Source organism: Vigna angularis, chromosome 3 (assembly GCF_016808095.1).
Source record: "Vigna angularis cultivar LongXiaoDou No.4 chromosome 3, ASM1680809v1, whole genome shotgun sequence".
NCBI lineage: Eukaryota > Viridiplantae > Streptophyta > Magnoliopsida > Fabales > Fabaceae > Vigna > Vigna angularis.
Genome location: NC_068972.1, coordinates 19319259 through 19346180, shown reverse-complemented (window position 1 = coordinate 19346180; position 26922 = coordinate 19319259). Strand labels below are relative to the sequence as shown.

Here is a 26922-nt window from a genome sequence, read left to right as displayed (position 1 = left end):
TATTTAACAATGAATCAAGTAGGTGGCATTCAAGAATAAGCAAGAATTCAATGATACTAATGCATTCAGAAACAGAATTTGCAAATTGACTTAAACCAAGATTTGGAAACAGGACTGCAGTAATCAATTTAAAGCTTACAATGAATGTGGGAGCAACTTTCTCTCTTGATTTCACTCCAACTTAAACGTTCACAATTTTCAATTCCTTGATCAAGCAAATAACATTCAACAAAATTGTTAGACTAAAAACTAAATTTTATCTCTCAATTTACCAAAGAAAATAGGCCAAGTCAGCCTCATAAAGCTCTCACAATATCAAAACTATTAGAAACAACAATTCAAGTATCTCACACCTACTTATCTCCCATTTCAAGTCTATCATTATCTAGCAGAATGAGTACACTTGGTGAGTCCAATTTATAGAATGTAGATAAAACATTCACAAACTATATAGTTATAATGTTTCCAAATTCTGCATGATATTATTATAGGTTACTATGTTTGATACTAAATTTTGTTCATAGTCATTATAATGTTGTACAAGATTGATTAAGTTATTCTAATTATTATAATGTTGATAATTCAACATGAGAGAAATCTCCACATTATAATCTATCTATAATAGGAACAATCATATGATATAAGTACTCTTGAAACCTGATTGAACATAATTAAGGCATGGAAAAAAGGAATAGGGCAATATAAGAAAGCAACAAGCAATGACCCGAGTAATGTTGTGACGGATGAAATCTGTTAAGCTTTTTTTTTTCACTTTTAGACCTACGTCTACAAGAGTCAATAAAGTTTCTAAGAACATCATATAAGCAATATATACATCAATGCTTAATGCAATCACAACACCAACCACAATGCAATTACACCAATGCCTAATTCATTACTTTTGTTAATCTTTGTTTCAGTGAATTTCAAGTTCAGAGCACACCTCTTTCATTTATCATAATCAGTTTCAAACCATTCATAATCAAGTTTGTCAAACCTCACACTATACAAAATGATAAAACTCCAATCAACAGAACCTCAAACTCAAAATGAACATTCACAACATTTTAGAACAACGTCAAATTCAGGAAACAAGAATCAAAATAAAATGACAAAGTACATCACATCATGCAAATTCAATTTAGCCTTTATAGCAAAATAAAATGACAGAGCACATCAAATTCACCACGACTTTGCAGCACCAACCCATACCTTGGGCTTTGCTTTCCTTGCCTAGTCACGTTTGCTCCCAAGACTCTATTCCTCCCTTCCCCGCTGCAATTCCAATTCCTTCTCAACCTAACCTTATGTTTTTTGGAATGGAAGTGAATTAAGGGTTTTCATTATACATTTGCACACTGTTCATTCACACAGAAGGACCTTACCTCGTCACAAACCCCCTACATTGGCCTCACCCCGGATAGTGGAAGCCCTGGTCAGGCCGCCACAACACCGTCGTCACGTCGCCACAGCACCGGCGTCACACCACGACAACATCGTCGTCAGGTCGCCACAACACCGTCGTAACGCCACGACAACAACCTCGTCAACAAACACCTTCGAACAGCCCCCTCGCAACAATGTAATCCGTCAACCACCACCCTCTTCACCAGCACTATCCTGACGTCGACACAACGATTGCAGAAAAAAGGGGTTAACAATTTCCATTATTACCTAAAGGAAAGAATATCACTCAATAGGCAGATAAGGTTGAAGAGAATGGTGAAAATTGATGTGGAAGGCCCACTCCTATTTATAGCCAACCACCCTTCTGCCCTTGAGTGATATTGTAACATCCCAAAAAAATCACCCTAAAAATTAAAATTTATATTCAAAACTTAAATGTTGTAATAATACATAACATCGCGAACATAAACTAAAATCTAAACATCAGTTTTAAGCTCAGACGCAACTGCAAAGATAACCTTGAATCCTTCTAAATCGATCTTCCATCTCTTCCTCCATTTGCACAGGATCACGTGACAATCCTTCAACTGCTCCCGTATAACATCACACATTATACGATCATCGCATTCACATGCACAAACAAGCAAAGTAAGGGTGAGCTAACCTGAAACACATCATTTATAAAACGTGCATAGTTATTTCAATACAAATATCATATAATAATTAAATCAGACATCCTCAAGCCAACGTACCACAATTCCTGTTGGACACTCATTCCATAGTACCTAATAATCAACCCAGTACACAATAAACTCTCATCCGGACGATACGTTGATGAACAAATCAACGGAAAGTGCCCCACTTGTAATTTCATTCTTAGTCCCCTCAATATGTCCACAATCAACCACAAATCAAGACATCCTACTACAGTACCCTCAACCTCAATACATACCCAGATATCATATCATTACTGAATCAAACGATAAAACAACGAACTTATATTACATCGGATACTGTTTACACGAACATTAAGATTGATCACTTAAGCTCGAAACTAAACATCAACCGCTATTATACCGATTACCATTAGGTCGAATACCAAAAGATCAAACGCTGATTAAGATTAAGTACTTAGACTTCACGTTAAAACAGTGTACTCTGCTAGAACAATTACTATTATTTCAAACACTATTCGAACGATTGCTCAAAGATCAAATCTCGCACACCACAGATTAAGTACCATTCAGACGAACACTTTATTGATCACTTTACTGGATTTAATTCTATCTGAGGGTAACCTCATCGAGATTGGATGTTCCCTACGTACAACCACTGACTATTAATGATCCCTACCTGAGACAATCATCATCTGACCCGAGCATTACCTATGAATGATCACTTCCTGAATCATGCATCATCACAACTAATCACTATTTATTAATCAATCGTTACCTCAACGACTATCAAGGCTGGTCACTCCCTATAAATGATTACAACCTCAGAGCAACATCACCAATAAAGATCATTCCCTATGAACCCTCGCTACAAGACAGAACACTATAATAAAGAACGCTTGAGTCTGGGTTAAACGCCTAGAGTACTCTACTGAACACCTCAGTACTGACCGAACGTAATCAAACTAAACCTCAGGTTACCAAATTAAGATCGGACGCTAGCTACCTCAGATCCACTAACATCAAGATCAACTGTTACCTAATAACACTCGCTACCTGGAAATAAATAACACCAAGACCGAACGTCACTAGTAAGAACGCTCGTTACTACCTATAGATCCAACAAGTTTACTTCCCGTCTCTCTCTCGAAGTATTCCAAATCCAACTTTATCTGCACTACCATCTCTCCTGTATCCGTACGACCATCACGGTTAGAAACCACAGCCACCACATGCAAGAATGAATAACCAGAATTATCACATTATAAACCCACTACATATACTATAATAATTCCCATGATAAATCGACTCACATGACACTGCATACTAGTCTTTCATAAACTGATGTCGTTTACTTGTAATTCGTCGTCATAACCTGCTCTCAATAACAGGCGACCCGAGCCGTCATCCATCGCGACTTCAGACCTATCTCCCCGACTCCTCAAGGACTAACGAGTAAAAACATCGATACTACGCGTAACGATGCACTATACTCAACACGAGCCGAAGTCAGTGGGCGAGACATTCACCTCCTCGTGCAGAAGAAGGTGACACTCGAATCTCCGTCTCACGCATGAGACTAGCAAAAATGCTAAAAAGACCGACGAAGTTACAAGTAAATAACATAGTGTATGTACCACCTCCAACCGAATAAACGTGCTCAATCACGAAGTCATACATATTCTCAATAATATATATAACTAGAATAAACGTGCTCAATCACGAAGTCATACATATTCTCAATAATATGTATAACTAGAATATACGTGCTCAATCACGAAGTCATACATATTCTCAATAATATGTATAACTAAACCAATATTGGATCAAGGAAAATAACCAACAATTCTCAATAATTGCTTCAAAATACTCCCACGGATTCATGCATTATTACCGAACGCTATTTCCAACTCTGATGCTGTCTGAACGAACGTCCTGAAATCAATCCTCATCAAAACCGAACGCTGCCGAGCTCCAAGGACGAACGCTCATAAAACCAAGGACGAACGCTCTCAAAATCAAGGACGAACGCTCCCAGAAAACAAGGACGAACGCTCCCAGAAAACAAGGACGAACGCTCACTGAAACCAAGGACGAACGCTCCCAGAAAACAAGGACGAACGCTCCCAGAAAACAAGGACGAACGCTCACTGAAACCAAGGACGAACGCTCCCAGAAAACAAGGACGAACGCTCACTGAAACCAAGGACGAACGCTCCCATAAAACAAGGACGAACGCTCACTGAAACCAAGGACGAACGTCCAAGATCCACACCGAACACTTAAAACCGAACGTTCCCTTATATCCAAAAACCGAACGTTCACTCATACTCAAAAACCGAACGCTCGTTATACCCCAAAAGCCGAACGCTCATAATTATCACAAGGCCGAACGCTCAATTACTTGTTGCAGAAAACCAACCAAAACCTTTACACCATAAAGATTTATCTTCTTTTTTTCACATATCCATGCTAATCTCTTTTGATTCCCACACCCCTTTTTCTTCACTTCTAATTTGATCCACAATTGATATATATATAACCGGTGATTTTTCTTCTTGAAATATGAAGCTTCTATTAAAGACTATAAAGCACTAGAGAATTTGTTTGAAACAACAAACCTCCCTTGAATCACACCTCAAACTTACGAAAGAACATCATCATCTCTTCTTCATTTGCAATTTACAGACATCTTGAATTCTCATAACACTTGCTTCCACCTTTCGCTCAACTATACTTGATGCACCACCTTCGTTCTCCTTCCATGTCAAGAAACCACTCCAAATAAACTTCAAACTTGAGCCCTTAGATTAACTCCACAAACGCCACAACACTCATAATTCTTCTTGCACTCATCCCGTCCAGATTAACTAAAAACCTGCTTCGTCAAGAATTGCCCTCTTCAACTCGGAATCATCAAAATACCAACCCTATCTTTAATTCTCTAAACCTCAAGATACTCTTAACTAACAACACCAATACTCTGACCTTATCTGAACTTACCAACTCACTGCCTTCTACAATCCATCATTCAACATCCACTTCTCTCTTGATCAAACTCAGCCGAACACTGAACATCACTATAAAACCATACCTGAAGAAAATTAACTTTATCACAATCTGCAACTTCATAACTCTAAACATCTCAACCAACCCAAACTTCTCTAATTATTCTCGATACCTCCTTTAGCAACTTATACTACAGCCACCCTTTATCATCTATTCTAAAACCTTTCTCCATCCACTGTGCTCTTAATTCTCTGACCTTATACTTTCTTACCAAACTGGCATTCTGGTGTACTCCTTCCTTTAACCTTTGAAATCTCTCATCTCAGCCAATGATCAAACATTTATTCTATACGAACCACTAATCTTGAAACATTCTTCTGAACTTGACTATGCATTCTCCAATAGCGATTAATGCTTAACCACTCCATTTGGTTATTCAACTCACAGTCCTATAATACTCCAATTCTCCTCACACACTTCATGTTCCCTTAACTTGGAGATCCGGCTTCTATTACACCCTCCCTAAATTCGTTCTATGTTTTACACACTGCTCCTCAAACCCTTTTCTTCTAACCTCTGACGTTATTGATACACTGAACTTAAACTGATCTCTCAAACTTTGTCACACCCATGCTTACCCAAAGCTCATCTTATTCTAACCTTCAAACCCAACTCTTCTTGTGGAATACACGGTATCTGACCTTCTGACTTTGTTTTCTTGAAATTTTCTTCATCCATAACATTACTTCCAAACTCTAATATCTTCACTAGCCCTCCGAAGCTTAACTTTTTAGTCTTCAATCTCCTATCTTCAAGGCAAGAACTTGTCTCAAAGGCTTAACCCAATTCCAATAAAGGTATACAACTCAAGTCGTCCTCGAATATGCATTCCAATACTACTATAGAGCACATAACACTACCACAAAACAAGAACAAGACAGGAATTTCTAAGGGAAACAACACTGAAACTCTAACTCTTTCTCACCTCAAACCTTCAGAATTAAGAAAGGAAAATCATCTACGATAAAAGTCATGAGTGTGCACCCCCATTACTCTTATCAAGACGTTTTCTGTTCTTAAAACTTCTAGTCAGATACACACCTCACAATATAGACTTGAAGAAATGGTAAATCATACCATCTACACCCAAGTCTTCACAGAGAAGACACGGCAAACCCACAACACAAAGGTCATCCTAAGGACGAACTGCTCTGATACCATTAATGTAACATCCCGATTATATAATAACCAATATTATATAATAAAGACGTTAACATCCAAATATAGAGAACAGTCGGAGTATGACGTGTAATTAAATATGAAATTACAGTCATTCATCAATAACAGAAACTGAAAATTTAAACTTGAACAATGGAAAGGATTTAACACTACAAGTGTTTAATCAGGAAACTATAAGAAGACTATTCCGCCACATCAGCAACCTCCAGCTCTTGCTTCAAGGGAAACTCCGCGACAACATCTGCTCCCATCCAAGTGGATGATCATCGCCAAAGAAACATACCCAAACAACACATAACAAAAACAATGCAAGGGTGAGCTAGATATAAAAGCATGTTATACATATAACACAGTTAATTCAATGTTATCATACTTAGATTCGTATAAAAGAGCAATTATAGCATGTTCATTAACCATAATTCCACCCACTCATACAACATGCAAAAGTCATCCAAACATGGTAAATTGACATCTAAAGACTTGTTACTTTATACCCCGACTCGTCCGGACTAGAATGATTACCGAGCTATGGCGGGTCTTGCACTCGTGATGGCTTTATGGAACTTGAGCACTACCGCTCTGGCACTCCCGCCTGGTGAAACTTTGGGCACTCCCGCCCGGTGGAACTTTGGGCACTCCTGCCCGGCCACAATCACGAGGTTAATCCGTTATTACTCACCTTGGATCATATGGAAGCATCCAAGACTAGGACCTCCTGCTACTCCTCACCACATGTTCAATCCTCTCTACATGAGAAGAAAGACCATTGGAGATTCAGGATGACCCCCAAAACTGAGCTACCATGTAATCATTCTATACAACCCCAAAACACCACCATGTATCCTCTCCTTGAGGATCATGGAATTACGTCCATGAATTATACTGTTACGTTAAACCTTATCCCAAATTATGAATGACTAGATACCTCCACAATATCACATTAAATCCAACGTATTTCATACATTCACATAAATCCCATCACAGTATATATTTTTCAAACATTTTGCACATAATTCAATTCAAGAGAAATGAACTTAAAACCCATCACCATTTGCAGACCATTGGATGGACGAACACTATTCACCGAGCGTTATAAACCGAACGCAAACTATGCCAATTGAACGAACGCTCAAAGTTTGAACACAACTAGGCCGAACGCTAAAACCGAACGTCAAATTGGATTCAACACTATGTGGCCGAACGCTGATTGATACTTAGGACGAACGCTATTTATTAACAGGCCGAACGCTATTTTACTGATCACCCAATCAGGACGAACGCTTATATTGATACTTAGGACGAACGCTAAGAAATTTAACAAAATGACCGAACGCTCTCTGCCGAACGCTAATTCCAGAATACTATAAGAACGGACGTTATTAGATCCTAGGCCGAACGATCATAATCACAGCAACACCAAGTTGGATTCAACACTACTGAGCCGTACGCTAATATCAAGTACCTAGGCCGAACGTTAGACCATTGAACACCCTATCGAATTCCTCACTGTCTTGGACGAACGCTCAAAGATTAAACTTCCTCAACAACCGAACGCTATATAAGACGGACGTTTAGAGCCTAGTTAGATAACTAGATCACTTTGCCGAACACCTAAATATTGGCCGATTGTCTTAGAACTGAGGACAAATGATTTCAACTTAACCGAACGGTACTAACTCTCCTGACCGAACGCCACACTCATCAGGACGAACACTCAATATATAACTTAAGGACGAACGCTCAACATACAACTTAAGGACGAACGCTCAACATACAACTTAAGGACGAACGCTCAACTTACAACTTAAGGACGAACGCTCAACATACAACTTAAGGACGAACGCTCAACATACAACTTAAGGACGAACGCTCAACATACAACTTAAGGACGAACGCTCAACATAAAACTTAAGGACGAACGCTCAACATACAACTTAAGGACGAACGCTCAACATACAACTTAAGGACGAACGCTCAATATACAACTTAAGGACGAACGCTCAACAGAAGAAAAGACCGAACGCTCGACTTAGAATAAAGGCCGAATTGGTCGAGCAAATTGGACGAACGTCCAATTCAGCTCGAACGAACGCGTTCCGCTGCATCTCGCGCTCCGGCGCGAGATGCTGTGCGCGGCATTTCCAGAGGCTGGGGCGCCTGGGCGCGACAGGGGCGCCCGGGCGAGAATTCTGCAGAATGCAGAATTCTGCAGATTTGAGGCCAGAACCTCGTTTTACCATTTTCAACCTTTTTTATTAACTTCTAACACCCTAAATTCATGTTTTATACTAGATTGAACTTATCTAATTGATTATAAACGTTCCATATTCAATTCTTAAGGGATTCATACTCAAATTCAACCATAAAACACCAATTTTCACAACTTAGATATCCAAAATCCAATTCTACCACTTTACACCTATTTTGATCAATTTGATGGTTCTAACAAGTCACAATACAGTGGGTGAAACTGTTCCCAAGGCTCAATAACACTCTAGACCCCAAATACTCAAAATCACTATCTCACTTCCTCTCCAAAAGACTAAAAAGCTATGAAATTCCAATTTCCTTCAATTCTAAAACATACAAGATTACATACATGAATCAACACATCAATTTCAGTCCAACCATACATACAACCACAATTTTCTAGCATCCTACTCATGCAACCACTATCAACATCCAGAAAATCCAACTCCCCTTACCTCTTGAAGACCTCCTAGCAAATCTTGAATGCAGTGAAATTCCAAACGTTCTCTGCCTCACCACTGGATGCAGCAAGCTTCCTCTTCTCCTTCTCCCGTACGTGCAGTAAGTTTTCTCCTTCCTCCAGATGCAGAATCCAAAACTCCCTTCAATCCCTGGTTCTCTCTTTAAGAAGAAAGGAATTGGTGTACTCCACTGCTGGTGCCAGCTCAGCCGTCCCCTTCTCCATCCTCAGTGCTCAATCCCACTATGAAGGTAAGTGATGATGGTGCTTGGAGCACTTCTTGGTGGCTGGAACACTCCAAGGTGGGGAGACCCACCACCATCCACTGCTGCCCACTTAAAGCTCCACTAGCCGCCCACTACCTCAGCTGCAGCCGCCCACTAAGCTTCTTCTCCCACTACCAAAATGCAGCCCCCTTTTGAAACCCTTCCTCACCACTTCAAGATGCAGCCGTTCCTCCCCCTTTCCAGCTAAGGACGGACGCTCGGTCCTTACAGCTTCTGCTGGCTGGGTTGCTTCTGCTGGCTGGGTTGCTTCTGATGACTGGGTTGTTTGTGTTGGCTGAGTTGGTTCTGGTGGCTGGGTTGCTTCTGGTGGGTGGTTTGCTTCTGCTGGTTGGGGCCGTAAAGGGCAGTTATTCCTGTTGTGCTTTGTCTGACGGCAAATGCTACACTTTTTCCTATGCCCTCCAACACGCAGATTTGATTTGCGGAATTCGATATCCTCTGCAGATTTCACCTTCAAGATCACCCAAATTTGATTTGCAGGTTCTCCAAAATGCTTATCCTCAAAGACCAATTTCGAAATAGGCTCCCAAATCAAACCCTAACACTCAGAATTTTAATCTCACTGCCACTGCCACGTTCTCAGTTAAACCCTAAACTGTCACTGCCACGTTACGCAAGTAAAAAGCCACGTTGCACACCACACTCCTAGCCGGCAGTAGAATCGTTAAATATTTAACGCCGTGACCAAAAAGGATTAACTTGGACACTTTTTTCACAACGTGGGACCAAATTGAACTTTTTGAAAAAGGTAGGACGAAAGTGAACATTTCCCTTAAAAAGAGGGACAAAAACAGGTATTAAGCCTATATTTTAAAATTAAAAAGAAATAATATATATATATATATATATTATATTTCAAATTACTTAAATTGTATTTTAAAATTAAAAATTGTATTTAAAACATAAAAATAAATTAATGTTATTAAATTAAACTAACTATATTTATTTATAAAGGTTGGATATCAAATTGTATTAAAATTTAATTAAATGATAAATTCTAATTTTACGTTTCAAGGAATAAAATCATATTAATTTCTATTATTTTTCTTTTATACATAGTATAAAATGGTACTTTTGTTTTCTAATAAATTATAATTATAGCATGGTTTGTATATTTGAAAGTTTAATTCTTATAGTTTTAATGAATATTTAATGAGATAAAATACCAATTTATTTTTAAATCTTGAAATTTTTATTAATAATATATTATGTTGGTTTAAATTTTGCCATAGATTTTGAATTAGACATGTGTACTTATCCTATTTAGATTTTAATATCTAATGCGAATTCAAATGTGTTGTTTGAAAAGGAAATGTATGAAACCTACCATTTTAATTGAGCATAAAACGACGCCGGTTTTGACGTTTGATCGTGTAAACATGAAAACCTAATTAGTTCCTTCTTCCTTTCTGTTGTCGTTGCGACTCATTAATCCCCTCAAGGCCACCGTCACCGTCGCGTCGTCGATCCCCTTACGCCCTGATTCCGGCAACCGCCATCACCGTTTCTCCTCGTCGCCGGAGGTAGTCGGTCCTCCTGGTGTTTCTCTCCTCTGTTCGCAGAATCGTCGAATCGCATAGCGGGTCCGTCCTCTTCATGCGTATGTCTTTAATTGCGACCTAGTACGAATTTAATATCAGTAGCAACAAGTGTTACAGGTACTTGTTAAATTAATATAAAAATTCAAAGTTTGTTCATCATGTTATAATTCTTAACCTAGAGCACTAGGGCAAACGGCAACCCAAATAATGTATTCTGAGATATATGTAAGAACTCAGAATCTGCTTTTTGCAAAACAAAAGGGCTTATCAAAATGGCTCTGTAATTGCTTCTTATGGCATTCTCCACTTTTCTAGACTATGTATCAAAACTTATGTTTGATAATGGTGGTTTATTTAGACGAAGAATTGAACAATTATTTTTAATCAAGGCTAATTGGCCCCGGTGGTTTGCGGCATTTTGGTGAAGCAATGGCTGGAAAACAGGGTGGCGGCGAGGACTTGTCGGTTAACCTAGCTGGAATGTCGAAGAACCAGCTCTACGATATCGTGTCTCAGATGAAGGTGCATATATCTCTTCTTCATCTTCTTCTTCAGTCATGGAGAACACCATGCTAACCGTTTTGTTTGTTGTCGTCCCTCAGAGTCTGATAGAACAGAACCAGCAACAGGCCAGGCAGATCCTAATCCAAAACCCTACGTTGACCAAAGCGCTTTTCCAGGTTCTTAGGGTTTCTGAATGTCTTGCTTTTATTTTTCTCTTTTTGTTGCTTCACTGAATGCTTCGAATTTCACACATATAACTTCTAAACATGAGTTCATTTCATTTACCAAGGCACGTCTGTATTTGATACTTATTAGTTAGGTAAGGTCATGCAGTTATTTTCTGGTGATTTACATGAGATATTTTCCCTAATGTTTTGTCATCATCAAGTCGTAATTTTTCATGTACGTGTGTCAGTGTATCTATTACTTGGACTTCATTTGAATTATATTCAGAACAATCAGATTTGTATTTGTTTGTTTTAGAACTGTTCTAGTTGTGGTCTCACTGAAGCATTAATATCTGCAAGTGTAGGAGAATCAACTTATTTGTTTCTGGGGCAGTTCGGAATTCTTTAATGAAAACAGTAGTCGTGTCTTTTTTATTTGGAGTTATTGTTCAGTAACCGTAGTATTCAATTGAGGGTCTTCGGCTACTCAAAGCTCTTTGACATTTTTGTCTATTTTGTTTGTTCAATCAGGCCCAAATTATGCTTGGAATGGTGCAAGCTCCTCAAGTGGTATGCACTTACTTTCTTTTGATGTGGTCACTACCATCCCTCGATAGAATTTTGGATGATAAATTTTGTTTGTTTCTAGGTTCCAAAAGTCCAGCCAATGGTTTTGCAGAACAATCAGCAGTCAGTACAACCAGTACAACAACCAAATACTCAGCCTGCTCCATTATTGCCCGGGCATGGTGGGGCACAGGATCAAGCAGGTGTATCTCAAACACAGACTCCTATGAGGAAACACCATAATCAATCTTCAGTGCCGGTTTCATCTGCTGTTCCTGCAATGAGTCATCAATCTCAGCCCATTTCTGCACATTCTTTGCCAATGCCACAACAGCCTAAAGGACATCTTGCTCCCCAAGTGGCTCTTGCATCGCTTCCACAATCATCACAACTTCCAAACATACCTCCTCCTTCACTTCATTCATTGTCACAACCTCTTCATCCTACTCAAATGCCAACTGCTTCCAGTCAGTTACAGCAACCATTGCAGTCACCTGGATTTCCCCATATACCTATGCAACAACAACTGCCACCGCAGATTAGACCACCACCTGCAGTGCCAACCTTCCATCCCCAATATCCCCCCCAAATGGGTGCAAACTTAGGTTTTCAACATGCTGGTGCATCTCACAACCTTTCACAGTCTATGTTTCATGTAAGATGATGAGCTTCAGTTAACAATTCATAATTGAATGAGATGTTTCATGTAAGTTGAATATTGTTTATTGATTAAATTTTCAGCCAGGTTCAAAACCCACTGCTAGTGTTGGATCTGCATTCCCACAGGGTCAGACACAACTTCCAAGTCAAAAATCATCTCGGCCACCTTATCAGGTATGTTGAGGTTTCCTGATGATTAAGACTTAAAGACTGCGTTTTGGCACCTTGAATTGTGAGGGGGAACAACTAGGCACTAGTGCACCTGCATTATTGGTTTGTGTAGGGCTTTCTATTACTATTATGAATGTATGATTCCTTGCTTCATTGAATAGTTAATCCTAACTTGTCTGCATTAAAGCTTAGTCTTTTGTTTTAAATATAGGCCTTCCCCCCCTAAGTTATTAGTCATTAAACTATCTGCTAGTTTTAATGAATAGCACTGTTTCTCCCATGCTGTCTTATAGACTAGCTTTTACATCAGAAAAATTATATTTTTATTTTTATTGGCTACATTTAGAAGTGTTATTGAAGGGAAATGGAATGAGAAGTTTGTGATTTCTAATAAGCATTCTTTAATTTAACAATCAAAGAAATAAAATAACAAATTATGTTAAACTAAATTTGCAAATTTTTTTGTTTATTTTTGAATTATAATTTAAATAAATAAAATGTTCCCTGTCTTTATTTTCTCTTCAATATTCAACTTCTAAAGATACCCTTAAAAAGAATATATTTGACAATCGAATTATGGTGGTAATGGTAGAACAGGAAAGTAGTTCGTTTGTTTTCTATCCTAGTTTTCTCATACAATTGTTTCTAGAACAACTATTTTTTATTTGGAGTTAGAAGATTTTCCACACTTGAAACGTTTTTTTTTTCAGATATCATTTCTTTTTCCTGCCATTTTTAGCCTTCTCTGTACATAACTGATAATATTTATCGTTGCTTCATTCGAAGGTACTTAATCAGCTTGGTTAATTGATTAACGCGCTGGCATTTCACCTAATCGTAAATTTATTTTGGTTATTTGATTATAAGAAAGTGAATCTATATTTATTTTGTTAGGTTGGGAATATGCCTTTAGGGCCTGATTTTGGCAATCAAGCTGGAAATGCTATGCAAGTTGACAGAGGGTCTTCTTTGATACCTGGTCCCTCAGATAACCTAGCACATCTTTCTGGTCCCCCTGGACCTCCATATGTAGTTTCTGGTCCGATGGGTGCTGCTAATCAGGCTCTTCGACCTCCTGCGGTAGTTGTTTTGAATTACAGTTTAGTTTGTGTAGATATTTCTGCTCAGTCTGTTGATATTCTTTTCTTGGTACATTCAGTTGACACCAGAGATGGAGAAAGCTCTGCTTCAACAGGTCATGAGCCTCACACCAGAGCAGATAAATCTCCTGCCTCCAGAGCAAAGAAACCAAGTGCTGCAGCTACAGCAGATGTTGCGTCATTGATGCAATTCGCACGGTGAAAGTTAGGCAACCTTCGATCCTTCCAGTTTGGCAGAGATTGTTGTCTTATATCCAAACTGACTGGCTGCTAAGTTTTGTAGAAATTAATACAAGTTCATGTAACAAATTAGAGACCATAGTATTCTTTTCTTCTGGAATTGGGCTCCAGTTAAATATCAGCCGTTTGTTGGTGGGTCTATTTGCAAAACCTCTCCCCGTGTTCCGCATTTATTGTTAATTTCACTTGCCCTGTTTTACCGGTTATCTAAATCTATTATGCATGTCTATCTGTATATATACTATAAAATGATGGAAGGATTCACACATTTCCTGGTGGATGCACCATGGTTGGCTAGTTTTATGGAGCTTATGGACGCAGAGAATTATTGGGTTACTGTCATTAACACCCTCAGCATAGGAACACGTCTTTTTGTTTTCACATTTCTTTGATGTGTCAGCCTTGTAAGTCTTGGGTTTGGTACTTCATGGGCTAAATTTTAGCCTTCTCATCGTTGATGTATTGTTTTGCTTATTAAAAACACATTTTCTCTTGTTGCAACCAATGACTCGTCTATTTTATTCATTTATATATAGAAAATTATGAAATAATTATGTGGATGTTACAAGCTAGGCATTGCGGAAGATGCAGAGTGACAGATATAACTGGACAAAGACGGGATAAGTAGTGACGCCTGGCTTTGGTTTGCTTCGCATTGTAAAAACGATAGACAGTCAAATTCTTAAAATGTTTTTTCTGAGCAATAGAATCAGGTACAAAACTATGTTTCCAATTGAAGTTAAGTATTAAACAACCTTTTATTCATTAGTAGTGGTTTGAGCAATACTAAAGCAAATTTCATAGCAGTTTTGTTTCACGAGTAATATTCCTTAGGTTGGTCTCCAAATTTAACTCAACTATAATTTCAAATTATTTTGTATTGTTAGGTGACAGCATATCATAATTGTTACAAGCTGAGTAACATTTTCCCTCATGAAGTTTCCTGTGTTCTGGTCTTCGTCCTTACTAGGAGTTTTATAATTAATATTAGTCCAAATAAAATTTCCCTTGTTGGCTATATATATATATATATATTCTGTTGAAAGGAACGCCCATGGAAGAATAAGGGAAAAGAGGAAGGACTAAGAGGAGGCGGTGGTGGAGGAGGAAGAAGGGGGAGAAGGGTATGTTGGTGGAAGAGGGTGGAGATGAAAGAAGTTAAGAGCAAATAATTTCACAATTCTATGAGGGTACACTTTACGAAGGTGCAGGTTAAAAGGGTTAAAAATGTAATGTACGGAGATGTAGGAAGAAGTTAAAAATATATAGATGACCAAAGAAATTTCTATGGTAAATGAGAAAAAACGAAATAAGATAAACATTTGGTGTATTGTTTTTTTGTTTTTTGGTTTTGTTTTGTTTTGTTTTTTATCAGAAAGATTTGGTGTATTGTGAACCATGGTGACACTAGCCTTTTTTACTAGTTAAGAATTTTAATTTTAAGTTTGGGGTTGCTTTTTACAGTTATCTTTACACCCCTATTTGAACATTATAACTATCCTTTGCATATTTGAAGTTAAATTAGCGTACAGTTAAGGATTTTTTTAAGAATCAAATACCACTTCAGTTAAATTTGTTGTTTTTAAAATTGAAAATACAATTTTAGTTAAATTTATTTTAAAAACTTAATCAGTTTAATTATAATAATATAACTAAAAAAGTTGTATACAAGTTCAAGGTAAGACAATTTTCATATTTTGTACGACTTTATCATGATAATTGTACTATACGGATCAGACGGTTCAAAGAGGACAACGCTGAATCAACCTAACCGGACGGGGACTAAGATTGGCAGGTAGGTTCTTTGGGTTATTAAGACCATGATTAACTTTTCACTAACCCCAAGCCCATGGCGAAAACTATAAATACAGGTCAAAGGTAAGTGGTAGATAGGTTACATTTACTGCACATTATTATTGTTCTATTGAATTGTCGAACGATTCGTATACTGACTTTGACATCGGAGGATCTTTGACAGATTCTCTCCCGGATGGAAGAGCAAGACAACGGAGTTTGGAGCGAGATCGGACGACAAGAAGGCAAATTGTGAAGGAGCGTGGTGACTCAACCCCATAACCAAAACATTTTGGCGCCCACCGTGGGGCCGAGTTACTTGTAAAACCCAATGCTAACCACGAGAAACATGAGCATTGACGACCTAGTGGAGATGATCCGGATGCTACAACAAAAGATGGAGGAGATGCAGCAGTGCCATGAGGCGGAATTCATAGCCGTCAGGGTTGAATGTTCGACGCGGATTACCCGAGAGGGGGCAAGAGAGAAAGGGAAAGGAGAACTGGCTAAGGAACACGGCAAGGCCGTACTGGAAGATCAAGCCGAACACAGTAGTGGGCCGGACAAAACGTGGAAACCCACAGAATCGGAGGTCGATGGAAGCAAAGTCAAATCAGTACACACGGAGAGTGTCGCGGGGGACAAGCAATTGGTAGTAAGAATCGAGACCTCGTCAACATTACTCCCCTTCGTTTAGGAAATCATGGATGTCCAGATATCAGAGCAGTTCATCCCGCCACAGTTTAATATATACGACGGGACGACGGACCCGAAGGCCCACATCAAGACCTTTTCGAACACAATGGCGTTTCGAACGGGCAACGACGCCATCTGGTGCCGAGCGTTTTCCTTATCATTGGAGGGGGAGGCGCTTAAGTGGTTTAACTCACTTCCTCCCAACTCCATCGAGAATTTTGCTGAACTGTAGTGTATGTTCAATCGTCAGTTCGTTGGCAGTAGCACTCAGGACTTGACCATTTTCGAGTTGGTCACCCTGAAACAGGGAAAGGAAGAAACTTTGAGAGCATTCATGGATCGCTACCAGAAGACTGTCCGACGAGTGAAAGGTTTGAGGCCAAAACTTGCCTTGTAGTACATCCTACCTGCTCTCAAGCCCGGACCATTCAAGGATAGCGTCTGCCGACGAGCGCTCAAGACCATGGAAGAACTACGAGAGAGGGTAGCTGATGAGATAAGGGTGGAGGAGATGGTTAATACAGTGACAGGGCATCCCACTTTTGGCAAAGATTTCTACGATAAGGACATAATCCTGTAAGCGCTTAATAAAAAAGAAATCCAAGTTGATGAACGGAGAGTTCCAAACGGAGCCAATGTCAACTTGGTTGGGTGGTGAACAACGAGTTCTTCCCGAAGAACCACTGCCGCCCGGATTGTGTGAAAGTCCAAGTTGATGAACGGAGAGTTCGAAACTGAACCACTATCAACTTGATCGGCGGTGAACAACGAGTTCTTTCTGAAGAACCACTGTCGCCCAAACCAAACAAAATCCCGAGTTGATGACTTTCTATCGATAAAAGTTATTGATAAAGATAACAAGATAATAAAATCAAACGAGCGGTAGGAAAATAATAATAACAAGCTAATCGGAAAGAAATTATATTAACGCAAAGAGGGTATATAAAAAGTCAATAGTGGACCGGTAAAGACAACACCTAGCAAACATTATGATGTTGGTCGCCCGGCCACATGTATGGTTACATCAAAAAATTGTTTCTAACCAAAAACCAACCCCTAACAAAACTAAAAACCCTATCTGGCACCACGGCCGTCAACATTGTCGGCAGCATTAACCCTTTCGGCATCCCCGATATCTTTGTCTTCAACCCCAACCCCTTGCTCTACAGCATCAGCATTCTCCAACTCCGGTTGATGCTCCTCGGCGGCTGGCGACTCGAGTGGGACCAAGACCCCATCGAACACGTCCTTTTCCATGTCGAAACCCAGGGCGAACGACTCCTTGACTCCCATTAGGACGGACGCTTGGCGGAGAGCTTTGTTGAAACTAGAGCTATCAAAACGGGTAACCCGGCCCGACCCGACTCGACCCACCACGGGGTGGTCACTTAGGGAGCCAACCCAACCCGACTCATTTATTAGCGAGCCAAAAAAAATCGAACTCGACCCGACCCACCACGGGTTGGTGGGTTAAACGGGTTGGCTCATTGACTCACTTAATTAACTTTTTTTCACTCTCTTCTTCTCAAATTCTTATAACATGTTACTTTGATCGATCAAATTGAAACAGTAATAATTGGACCAATTGATATAAAAGAAAATGAAAGAAAAGAAATATATTGTTATATATATATATATATATTCTAAGCTATCAAGCATAAAATTTTGCCAATTTAGTTTAATGATACATACACAACTATTTGACTAAGAAACTACATATAGCCGTTAACAAAAATATATAGCACAAGATAAAATTGTCATGTTTGTACATAGGTCTAAAAACAAGATAAAACAAATGATATATTCCTGAATTATCAAATCTATAATATTATCCATCTATTAAATTTGAGTCCTGAATGGATAAATCCACAATATTATGCTCTCCTGAAACATCTTCTTCCTTATCTCCATCTATAATATTATCCAATCTATAATCTTAGGGTTTCATTTGTAGAGGGGAACTTTTGGAACGACAACATCACGAAAGACTCTATTACTAAGTAAAGGTTGTGCATTTTGAATAATTAATTTGGTTTCAATAAAAAAATAGGATTTGAATAATTAATTTAATTAAAAAAATTAGGTGGGTTGGTGAGCCAACCCGACACACCACGGGTTCAACCCGTGTGAGCTGGGTTCTTAGTGAGCCGGGTCAAAATTGGCTCGCATAAAAAATTTTGCATTTTTTTCCAACCCAACCCGGCTCAAACCCATGGTGAGCCGGGTTGGCTCACGGGTTTCAACCTATTTTGACGACACTAGTTGAAACCTTCCTCATGCTCAAACACGATACCCGCGTTCAACTCAAATATCTTCTCTTTGGCCTTCGCCAAGTCGTCCGCTAGTGCTCGGTTCTTCTAGAGGAATCTGTCCTCCATTTTCTTATGGCGGGCAACTACCACCTTCAACTGCCCGCACTCATCCACCAACCGGTCGTAGTTCGCCCAAGTGTTGCGAAGCCGATTCATGCTTCGGCTAACTCCTCCTTGATTTCATCAAGTTCGGCTTGGAGCTCGTCATTCTTCTTATCGGACTCGTCTTAAGCCATCAACACCTGCTCCATGGCCGCTCGAAGATCCTCAGTAACCTTCTTCTCGACGAGCAGCTCGGCCCGGACGTCCCCAGCTCCCCTACGATCAACAAACTCCCTGAGATACCAAGCCATAGAAGCTGCCCGAGTAGACATTTCCAGCATAGCATTAGTCAACTCTGCCTCCGACATTGGCTCGATTAACACCCGGTGTGTTGAACTCATGAAATTTCGTTGGTTCACTCATGTTGAACGCATGGCTAAAAACTCCATCCGGAAGCGGGTGGGAGGAGTACCCCTATTTTCCTTTGCGCCTCTTCTTGGAGGATGATCGGGAGGAGGACCCTTCTTTCTCCTTACGCCCCTTCTTGGAGGCATATTTCTCTTCTTTGTGCACCTTCCTCTTCCTAACAAAGGGCTAAGCGAAAGTGGTGGCCGCTTCAGAAGAAGGGTCTACGAATACGGCCAAAAGGCTATGTGGGGGCTCACTTCCCGCAGCAGCAGCAACGCCTTCAGGGACATTAACGGTTGGAGCGACCTTGGAGCCGGCCGGAGGAACTGCCGGTATCCGACTGGTAAAAGATGCACGTTTGATAATAGGAGGACGGAGAGTGGTCGAGGGAACCCGTTCCTGGACGCTCGAAGAGCTAGCACCAGCTTCTTTCCTCGAAGCCATGAAGTTGGATTTGCGGGGAAGAGGAGCAGACATGATATCTGACAAAAACATGAAAATTAAGCTAAGTTAACATCGACCTATTGAAAAAGACAAATTGAACATAAAATACCATACCGAACGTCTTTCGTTCACAATCCACATGACTAAGGCATTGAACTAAGTTGCGGGCAGAGAGGCAGCGAGGGAGAGCGTTGATGGTTCGAACGACTTTCAAATCGACCGGGTTCATCGTACCAACTGAGTAGGCTTTTATTTTCTTGGTGTTCCTTATCCAATAAAAAGGGAACAAAGGATTTCCCGCCGCATCATGAAACTCATGACGACCGGCCTCGTCAATGATGACTTTGAAAAATTGATTCTTAAAATTCCCTTACGAATTAGAATAAGGACGGAATAGGGTCTTATCTTTGATGGACGTCAAAGAAACCCAACCACCCTTCTGGAGTGGGCGGACGTCGAAGTAATGAAAGAAAATCGGGATCGTTGGGGTTATTCCAATCGCCGAACACATCGCCAAAAATGCCTGGACGGCTGCCCAAGCATTCGATGTAGTTGTACAGGGGCCACGTTCAACTCCTGGAGAACGACCATTTGAAACTTAGTAAAAGGCACCCGAATACAGAGTTGATCGAAAAAATTGACGTACATAAAGAAGAAATCATCCGGACTCGACCCCTTCCCGTGATAAACCTACTCGTTCCTCAGGCTGACTCATGCCCATATCAATCGGGAATCCTCCACGTCTTTGACAATGTAGAGCCGACCGATTCTCCACGTTAACGCCTTTTCAGTACCATACTCTGATGCGAACAAACTGGCATCGTGTGGTGCCCAGTCGTACCCCGGAATAACGGTCCTGTCACCGTCCGGTTCCAATGGCGCATCATCTACAGGAATACCACCCTTGAGAAGATGGATGGGTATCCCGAAGATAATCCTTTTATCCACACTCATGGGGGAGTTAGGCTCCAGCGACTAATCGTCATTATTTACAACAGAGCGTAATCCCGGTGACCGGTCGGACGCTTCCAAAAAAGAGGACGACACCGAGCTCGGAGAAGAACTACGCTCGCCTTCACCGCTCGTCAACCCCCCGCCATTTCTGCCTGACGACTCCAAAGAAGACTCAACATGGATGACTGCCATTTATTACCTAAGGGAAAAAAGAATGCTCTAAGGACAAAAGAAGAGGAAAGAGTGAAAATGACATCGTTTTCACGCTTCTATTTATAGGAAAATTTTTGTAACCGTCGATGCATCTTCACCGTCAAAAATTGTCACGATTAACGGTCCAGATGCGGGGACACTTCAACTTCCGCCTCTATGCGTACGATACTTGTATTCCCGCCTAAACTCATTTTCAAAAATTGGTGAGCAGAAGCCCAACAGAGTTGGGCCAGTAGCCAAGTTGCACGCCCTCGAGGACGGACGGTCGACAACAGGAGCCCCCACACCCATAACCAAGATATTAGTCGGCCTTAAACCCAAGGTTCACTATGTGCATTAGAGCTTGGGGGGCTTGTGTACCATACGGACCGGACGGTCCAAAGAGGACAATGTCGAATCAACCTAACCAGACGGAGACTAAGACCGACCGGTAGGTTCTCTGGGCATTAAGATCATGATTAAGGTAAATATCGATTAGAACCATTGGGTCGTGATTAACTTTTCACTAATCCTAAGCCCATAACGAAAATTATAAATACATGTCAAATGTAAGTGGTAGATAGATTGCATTTACTGCATATTTATTACTGTTCTATTGAATTGTCAAACGGTTCGTATACTGACTTTAACATCCGAGAATTTTTGACAGGATCTTTCCCGAACGAAAGAGTAAGACAATAAAGCTTAGAATGAAACCGGACGAAAAAAAACAAATTATGAAAGAATGTAGTAACTCAGCCCATAACCAAAACAATAACCTTCGTGAGCATCCACACCTAAAACCAAACGAATGGAAATTTTGAAGAATGAAATCTGACTTGTGAAGAAGCTATGCAATGTTCATAGCTTATTGAAGGTTTAAAATTCTTCACTTTGTTACAGCTTGTTTCAATTTTTTTTAGATGAACCGAAATCGTATTATTTTATATTATTTTAAATAAATAAATTTAATCGAAATCGTATTTACACTTGGTCTAACATTTGTCTTTCTAATTTAGCATAATGCAGTGGTTGTTCAGTATAATACTTGATTTGAACAAGGGTTGAGATGTAATTGTAGATTAATTATCATAACTTTTGTAGATTAATGATAAAATACCATTTAGTTATTACTTTATTTATTTGATACAAAAATCTTAATATATTGTATGACCGATTGATCTTTGATATATGACTGTTAACGTTTTCAATCTTATTTATTTTTTTAGGTCGAATGGGTGCACTGAAAAATAAACAACATATCGGTTAAATATATATTAGTTGATCACATCATAAATTAAATATTTTTACAAGTAAAATATATTTATATCTTTATTATGAATTTAATATTTTACTTTATAAATAGATCATCAAATATTTTTTACAAGTATTCATTCAATGTCAGAGAACTTAGAAAAAAAAAATATAAAGGATTGTTTTAATTGTTACCCCAAATCCAAAATGTAATAATAATAGCCTATGTTTAAAATGTAATTAAGCCGAAAAGAAGAATAACAACTTTTTTAATACATACAAGTTGCCCTTGATAAATCTGAACCACAGAATATTCTAATGACATATCTAACGGAGCAGGAAAACTCGTCCACACCGTAGAATTCGTCTCCAACAGAGAAACTGCAGAAAGAGTTGAACTTTAAACTTTAAGCTTTGAGAGGCAGTAGCCGAAGAAATTGAAGATGGCGCTGTGGATGGAAAAGGGTTCGGAGCCCTTAACAGAAAGCGAGAAGGCTGACCTTGAAGCCATTGCTGCACTCAAAGAGTCTGCTGCCTTTGAATTCAAGGTATATATTAATGTTTTGGGAATGCTAAATAAACATTATTTTTCTCTTGTTGGCTTTTGATTCCAGTTCAACCTTCAAATTCAGGAAAAGGGTAACCAATATGTGAAGATGGGTAAGAAGCATTATTCTGATGCCATTGATTGCTACACAAGGGCAATTGATCAGAAGGCCTTGGGTGACTCTGAGACCTCTATTCTTTTTTCAAATAGAGCCCATGTTAATTTGCTGCTAGGAAATCTTAGACGTGCTCTCGTAGATTCTCAAGAGGCCCTCAAGTTGTGCCCTTCAAATATTAAGGTATTTCTGTTGAAGGTTTGTGGTTGTTTGATTGTTTCTTTATGATTATAATTGCCTGGTTTGTTGTCTGAAAGTGTTACCAACTGTGACTAGGCAATTTATAGAGCTGCCAAAGCTTCCCTTTCACTAAATATGTTGGCTGAAGCAAGAGAATATTGTCTGAAGGGTCTTCAGTTGGACCCCAATAATGAGGATTTGAAGAAGCTTGACAGACAGATTGGTCTGAAGATATCAGAGAAGGAAAAACATGAGGCTCAAGTCTTGAAGGCTGTTGCAGAGGCAAAAGTATCGAATTTGAATTTTGAATTGTTTTCTTGTGTGTTTGATATCTGTTTTGGATGTATGAATGCCAATGCCCTTGTTTACTAAACAAAAAACATGCAGGACCTTGTGTCTGCTATAGAATATAGAGGCTTGAAGATCGGAAAGGCAATGTATCGAGAACTTACTGGATTAAAGAAACCTGTGTTGGATAAAAGTAATATCCTTCATTGGCCTGTTGTACTTCTGTATGCAGAGGTTATGTCTAGTGACTTCATTGAGGATTTCTGCGAGACTGACATGTTTTCGGTTCACCTTGATATGATATCCTTTTCTGAGAATTGGGTGATAGGAAAGCAATTTTTTATGAATATGAATGTGTTACATGCACCCTTAGCTATCAAACATATTTGCAGAAGATCAGCCTTTGTCATGGGATGTTGAAAACAACTACAAACGTGAATTTATTGAATTATACTATGAGGTAAGCTCTTGAAATTCTTTTGCCGTTTGACTGTGTTTGTTTTTCTGAATGTAAATTGTAATTTTGAATTTCACATGGGGCAAGATCATATCAGTATGTAGTATATATCAACTGTAAACAGTTCATCTGTATTTTGTCTTACTTAAGGATGGGATACTGCAGGGGATGCTTTATGGAATCAGCACTTGGGGACTTTGGGCATGCAAAATTTGTGGTTATTTACATAAATACTCAAGCTTGTGTTCTGGATCTTAAAATAAAAAAAATAAAAAAAATGTCGCTTCAGTTTGCACATATAGATCTCAAAATGTGTCAAATGGTCCCAATGGTGATCAAATCTGAATGGGAAATTGTAAATGAAAGTAAAAGTTGGCTTTGGATACAACTTAAGTACATAATTGTTGTTGTCATAAGCCCAATCTTCAATTCATTTTGACTCTTTGTTGAGTAGTTATCATCACATTCCACGTTTTCTTTTATAAACATTTTTTTTCTGTTACTAACTTGGACTACTAAGATTATATTTGCAACATCAATTTTTGGGAGCATAGTTCTAATTTGATGTATTATGTATCGGATGTTTGACAATTTCAAAGCATTTTTTCTCACCTTTGGTTTCTGATTTATAAGGCTGGTTCTGGACATTGTCTATCGAAGGAAAAACTTCTTTGTTGTCTATTAGAAGGAACTGCAGCTGCTCACAGTGATAGTCTTGGTGATGAAGAGAAAGATGCTGTTGAGGATTATAAGCAACAAACGGGTATGTTACTTCTGAACTACTTTTCCTCCTTTGCTGTTGATGTTTGAGTCTTACTAGTTTCTCCTTCTTTAGTGATTTATAATGTATGAAGTATTGCAATCTAAATACGAGGAAAGCATGTATTGCTCTAATTTTCGGTGAACCATTTTTGTGATGTATGATAAAACTTTTCGAACTTGTCTAATCTTTATAATTATGCTTCAGAAGGTGTTTGGTTTGGATAAGAAATAAGTATTTCGGAAATGTTTGAGTTCAAACTGACATTGTAATATTTGATACATGGCTTTTCTTAAATTTGATTTTGAACTGTTCAATATCTTTGGTAAATTTTGGTTAATCCTTTTTTAAAATTCAAATAAATTAAAAAGCAACAACGAAGAAATTTTCAGTTAAAATAAACATAGTTAGTTTAATACCAATGTTATAATGGATATTTAACTGGTCGCTGCAAAATTGATCAAATAAGAACTTATTTAAAAGCTCAAGTGATTACAATACATAACACTTAAAGAAAACAGCCGCATCACACTTAGCAAGGCAAAACGTCTGCATAATGTACGTTAAAAACTTCTTTTGTTTTGCCAAATTTATGTCTTCTATTTGACTTCTCTTAGAATAAGGATTGAATACCCAGAGAAAAGTGAGGACTTCTAACTATTGATTGAAAAGTCAACTGTTAAAATTATGATTAATTATATGCACATGAATGGTGAATCCTCCTTCCTTGGCTAAATTCTTAGGTCTTATGTTCTTGGATTGATCAAATAATTAATCCTTGGCTAAATTAGGACTTCTATTTGACTTCTCTTAGAGTAAGGATTGAATACCCAGAGAAAAGTGAGGACTTCTAACTATTGATTGAAAAGTCAACTGTTAAAATTATGATTAATTATATGCACATGAATGGTGAATCCTCCTCCCTTGTCTAAATTCTTAGGTCTTATGTTCTTGGATTGATCAAATAATTCTTGAATGATATTGTCATGAAACAACCGTACCCAAAGTGTGAAGACGACTGAATGCTTTTTATATTACTTTGCTGATACCCCACATAAGAGCCCTTTAGGACTGAAGCGGGGATAATTCACAGACCCATCTACTGTGTACTAAAACTCAACCTTTTGTTAGAGGAATGAGGACAACAAAAATCATCTCAGTGATTGGTCATGAAGGCTTTAGATGTAAACTATTCCAAAAGCTTAAGCTGTCAGATGAAGCCAATGGTTTTATATGTTTTCTAAAATGGATATCTCAAACCATATCAATGTTAAGTGATTATTAATAGTAGTTTGTCTGAAAAATAAAGCAGTGCTTGTGTAAGATTAGCAGAATATATATATATATATATATATATATATATATATATATATATATATAAGCAAATTTTAACCATTTGATTACATGGATTTTGTTGTTTGATTTTTCAAAATATAACCTGCGAGATAAAACATCAGGATCAGTTGAAAACTTGATGTGATCTTTTATGTTCACAGGTTCCCCAAAATGGATCAAAGTGAATGAAAGGAGGACACTCCATGATGTTCTCAAAGAGCCTAATTTCATCATTCTTGGAATCCCAGGTAAAATATAGTGCACGAAAATGTATTGTCTCCTTTATCATTGGTTTTGTTTAGAATTTCCTCTGTGATGTATTTGCAGTCTTCTATGTTATATCGAAGAGATCCAGCTTTTACAACAAGTTCAAAGCTGGAAAGTGGGCTCCTCCAAATGTATGAAGGAAGAAACAAGCATGGTTTAAAGGTTGAATGTTTCAAACTGAAAGTCTTGAAGATTGCTTGTAGTTCTTCCAACTGTATGGACTTCCTTTTAAACTAGAGTTACCTTCCCATTATTGAAATTGTTTGGTTAGTGAAAGATGTTAGGCAGGTCTAGTGGCCAATGATAGTACTAAAATACGAGGAATCTCCCTTGAATGAGTCCAAATCTTCTCCCTTATTACGTAGTCAACAAAGTACAATGTTATGTAGCATGTATTTTTTTGGCACAAATGTATAATTTGATAAGTTTTGTTATAGACTTTTATAAGTTCTTGGTGCATAATAGTTTTCATTATGCAGAATGTCCTGGTTATATTTTCACTTAAGCACACCACTGTTGGCTATACGTGGTTTGTTTATTTTTGTTTTCCACTCGATTGCCTTTCGTCATCTTCCTTATAATCCTTTGTACAATCAATAAA

General features: G+C 38.7%; 2 protein-coding genes across 11 annotated transcripts; both read left to right on the top strand.

Moving 5' to 3' along the window:
- The first annotated feature begins 10664 nt into the window (after positions 1–10664).
- LOC108326502 (cleavage stimulating factor 64) lies at positions 10665–14482 on the top strand. Of its 9 annotated transcripts, none has more exons than XM_017560040.2 (8): positions 10665–10984; positions 11226–11389; positions 11470–11547; positions 12070–12108; positions 12188–12760; positions 12847–12939; positions 13831–14016; positions 14096–14482. In XM_017560040.2, exons 2-8 carry the CDS (start codon positions 11297–11299, stop codon positions 14219–14221), a joined length of 1188 nt encoding a protein of 395 aa, XP_017415529.1. In that variant the 5' UTR covers positions 10665–10984; positions 11226–11296; the 3' UTR covers positions 14222–14482. The 9 variants fall into 9 exon arrangements, with proteins under 9 accessions (XP_017415529.1, XP_017415535.1, XP_017415531.1 ...); XM_017560046.2 differs by having other exon boundaries at positions 10668–10909; positions 11295–11389; XM_017560042.2 differs by having other exon boundaries at positions 10668–10909.
- An 8216-nt stretch (positions 14483–22698) lies between these two features.
- Positions 22699–26778, top strand: LOC108325146 (uncharacterized). 2 transcript variants are annotated; one of them, XR_008248045.1, is made up of 8 exons: positions 22699–22920; positions 23005–23217; positions 23311–23502; positions 23602–23806; positions 23889–23962; positions 24125–24176; positions 24593–24722; positions 26216–26302. XR_008248045.1 is itself a non-coding variant. In XM_052875400.1 (8 exons), exons 1-8 carry the CDS (start codon positions 22816–22818, stop codon positions 26456–26458), a joined length of 1083 nt encoding a protein of 360 aa, XP_052731360.1. In that variant the 5' UTR covers positions 22699–22815; the 3' UTR covers positions 26459–26778. The 2 variants fall into 2 exon arrangements, 1 of the variants encoding a protein (XP_052731360.1); XM_052875400.1 differs by lacking the exon at positions 24125–24176 and adding an exon at positions 26382–26778.
- The last annotated feature ends 144 nt before the right edge of the window (positions 26779–26922 follow it).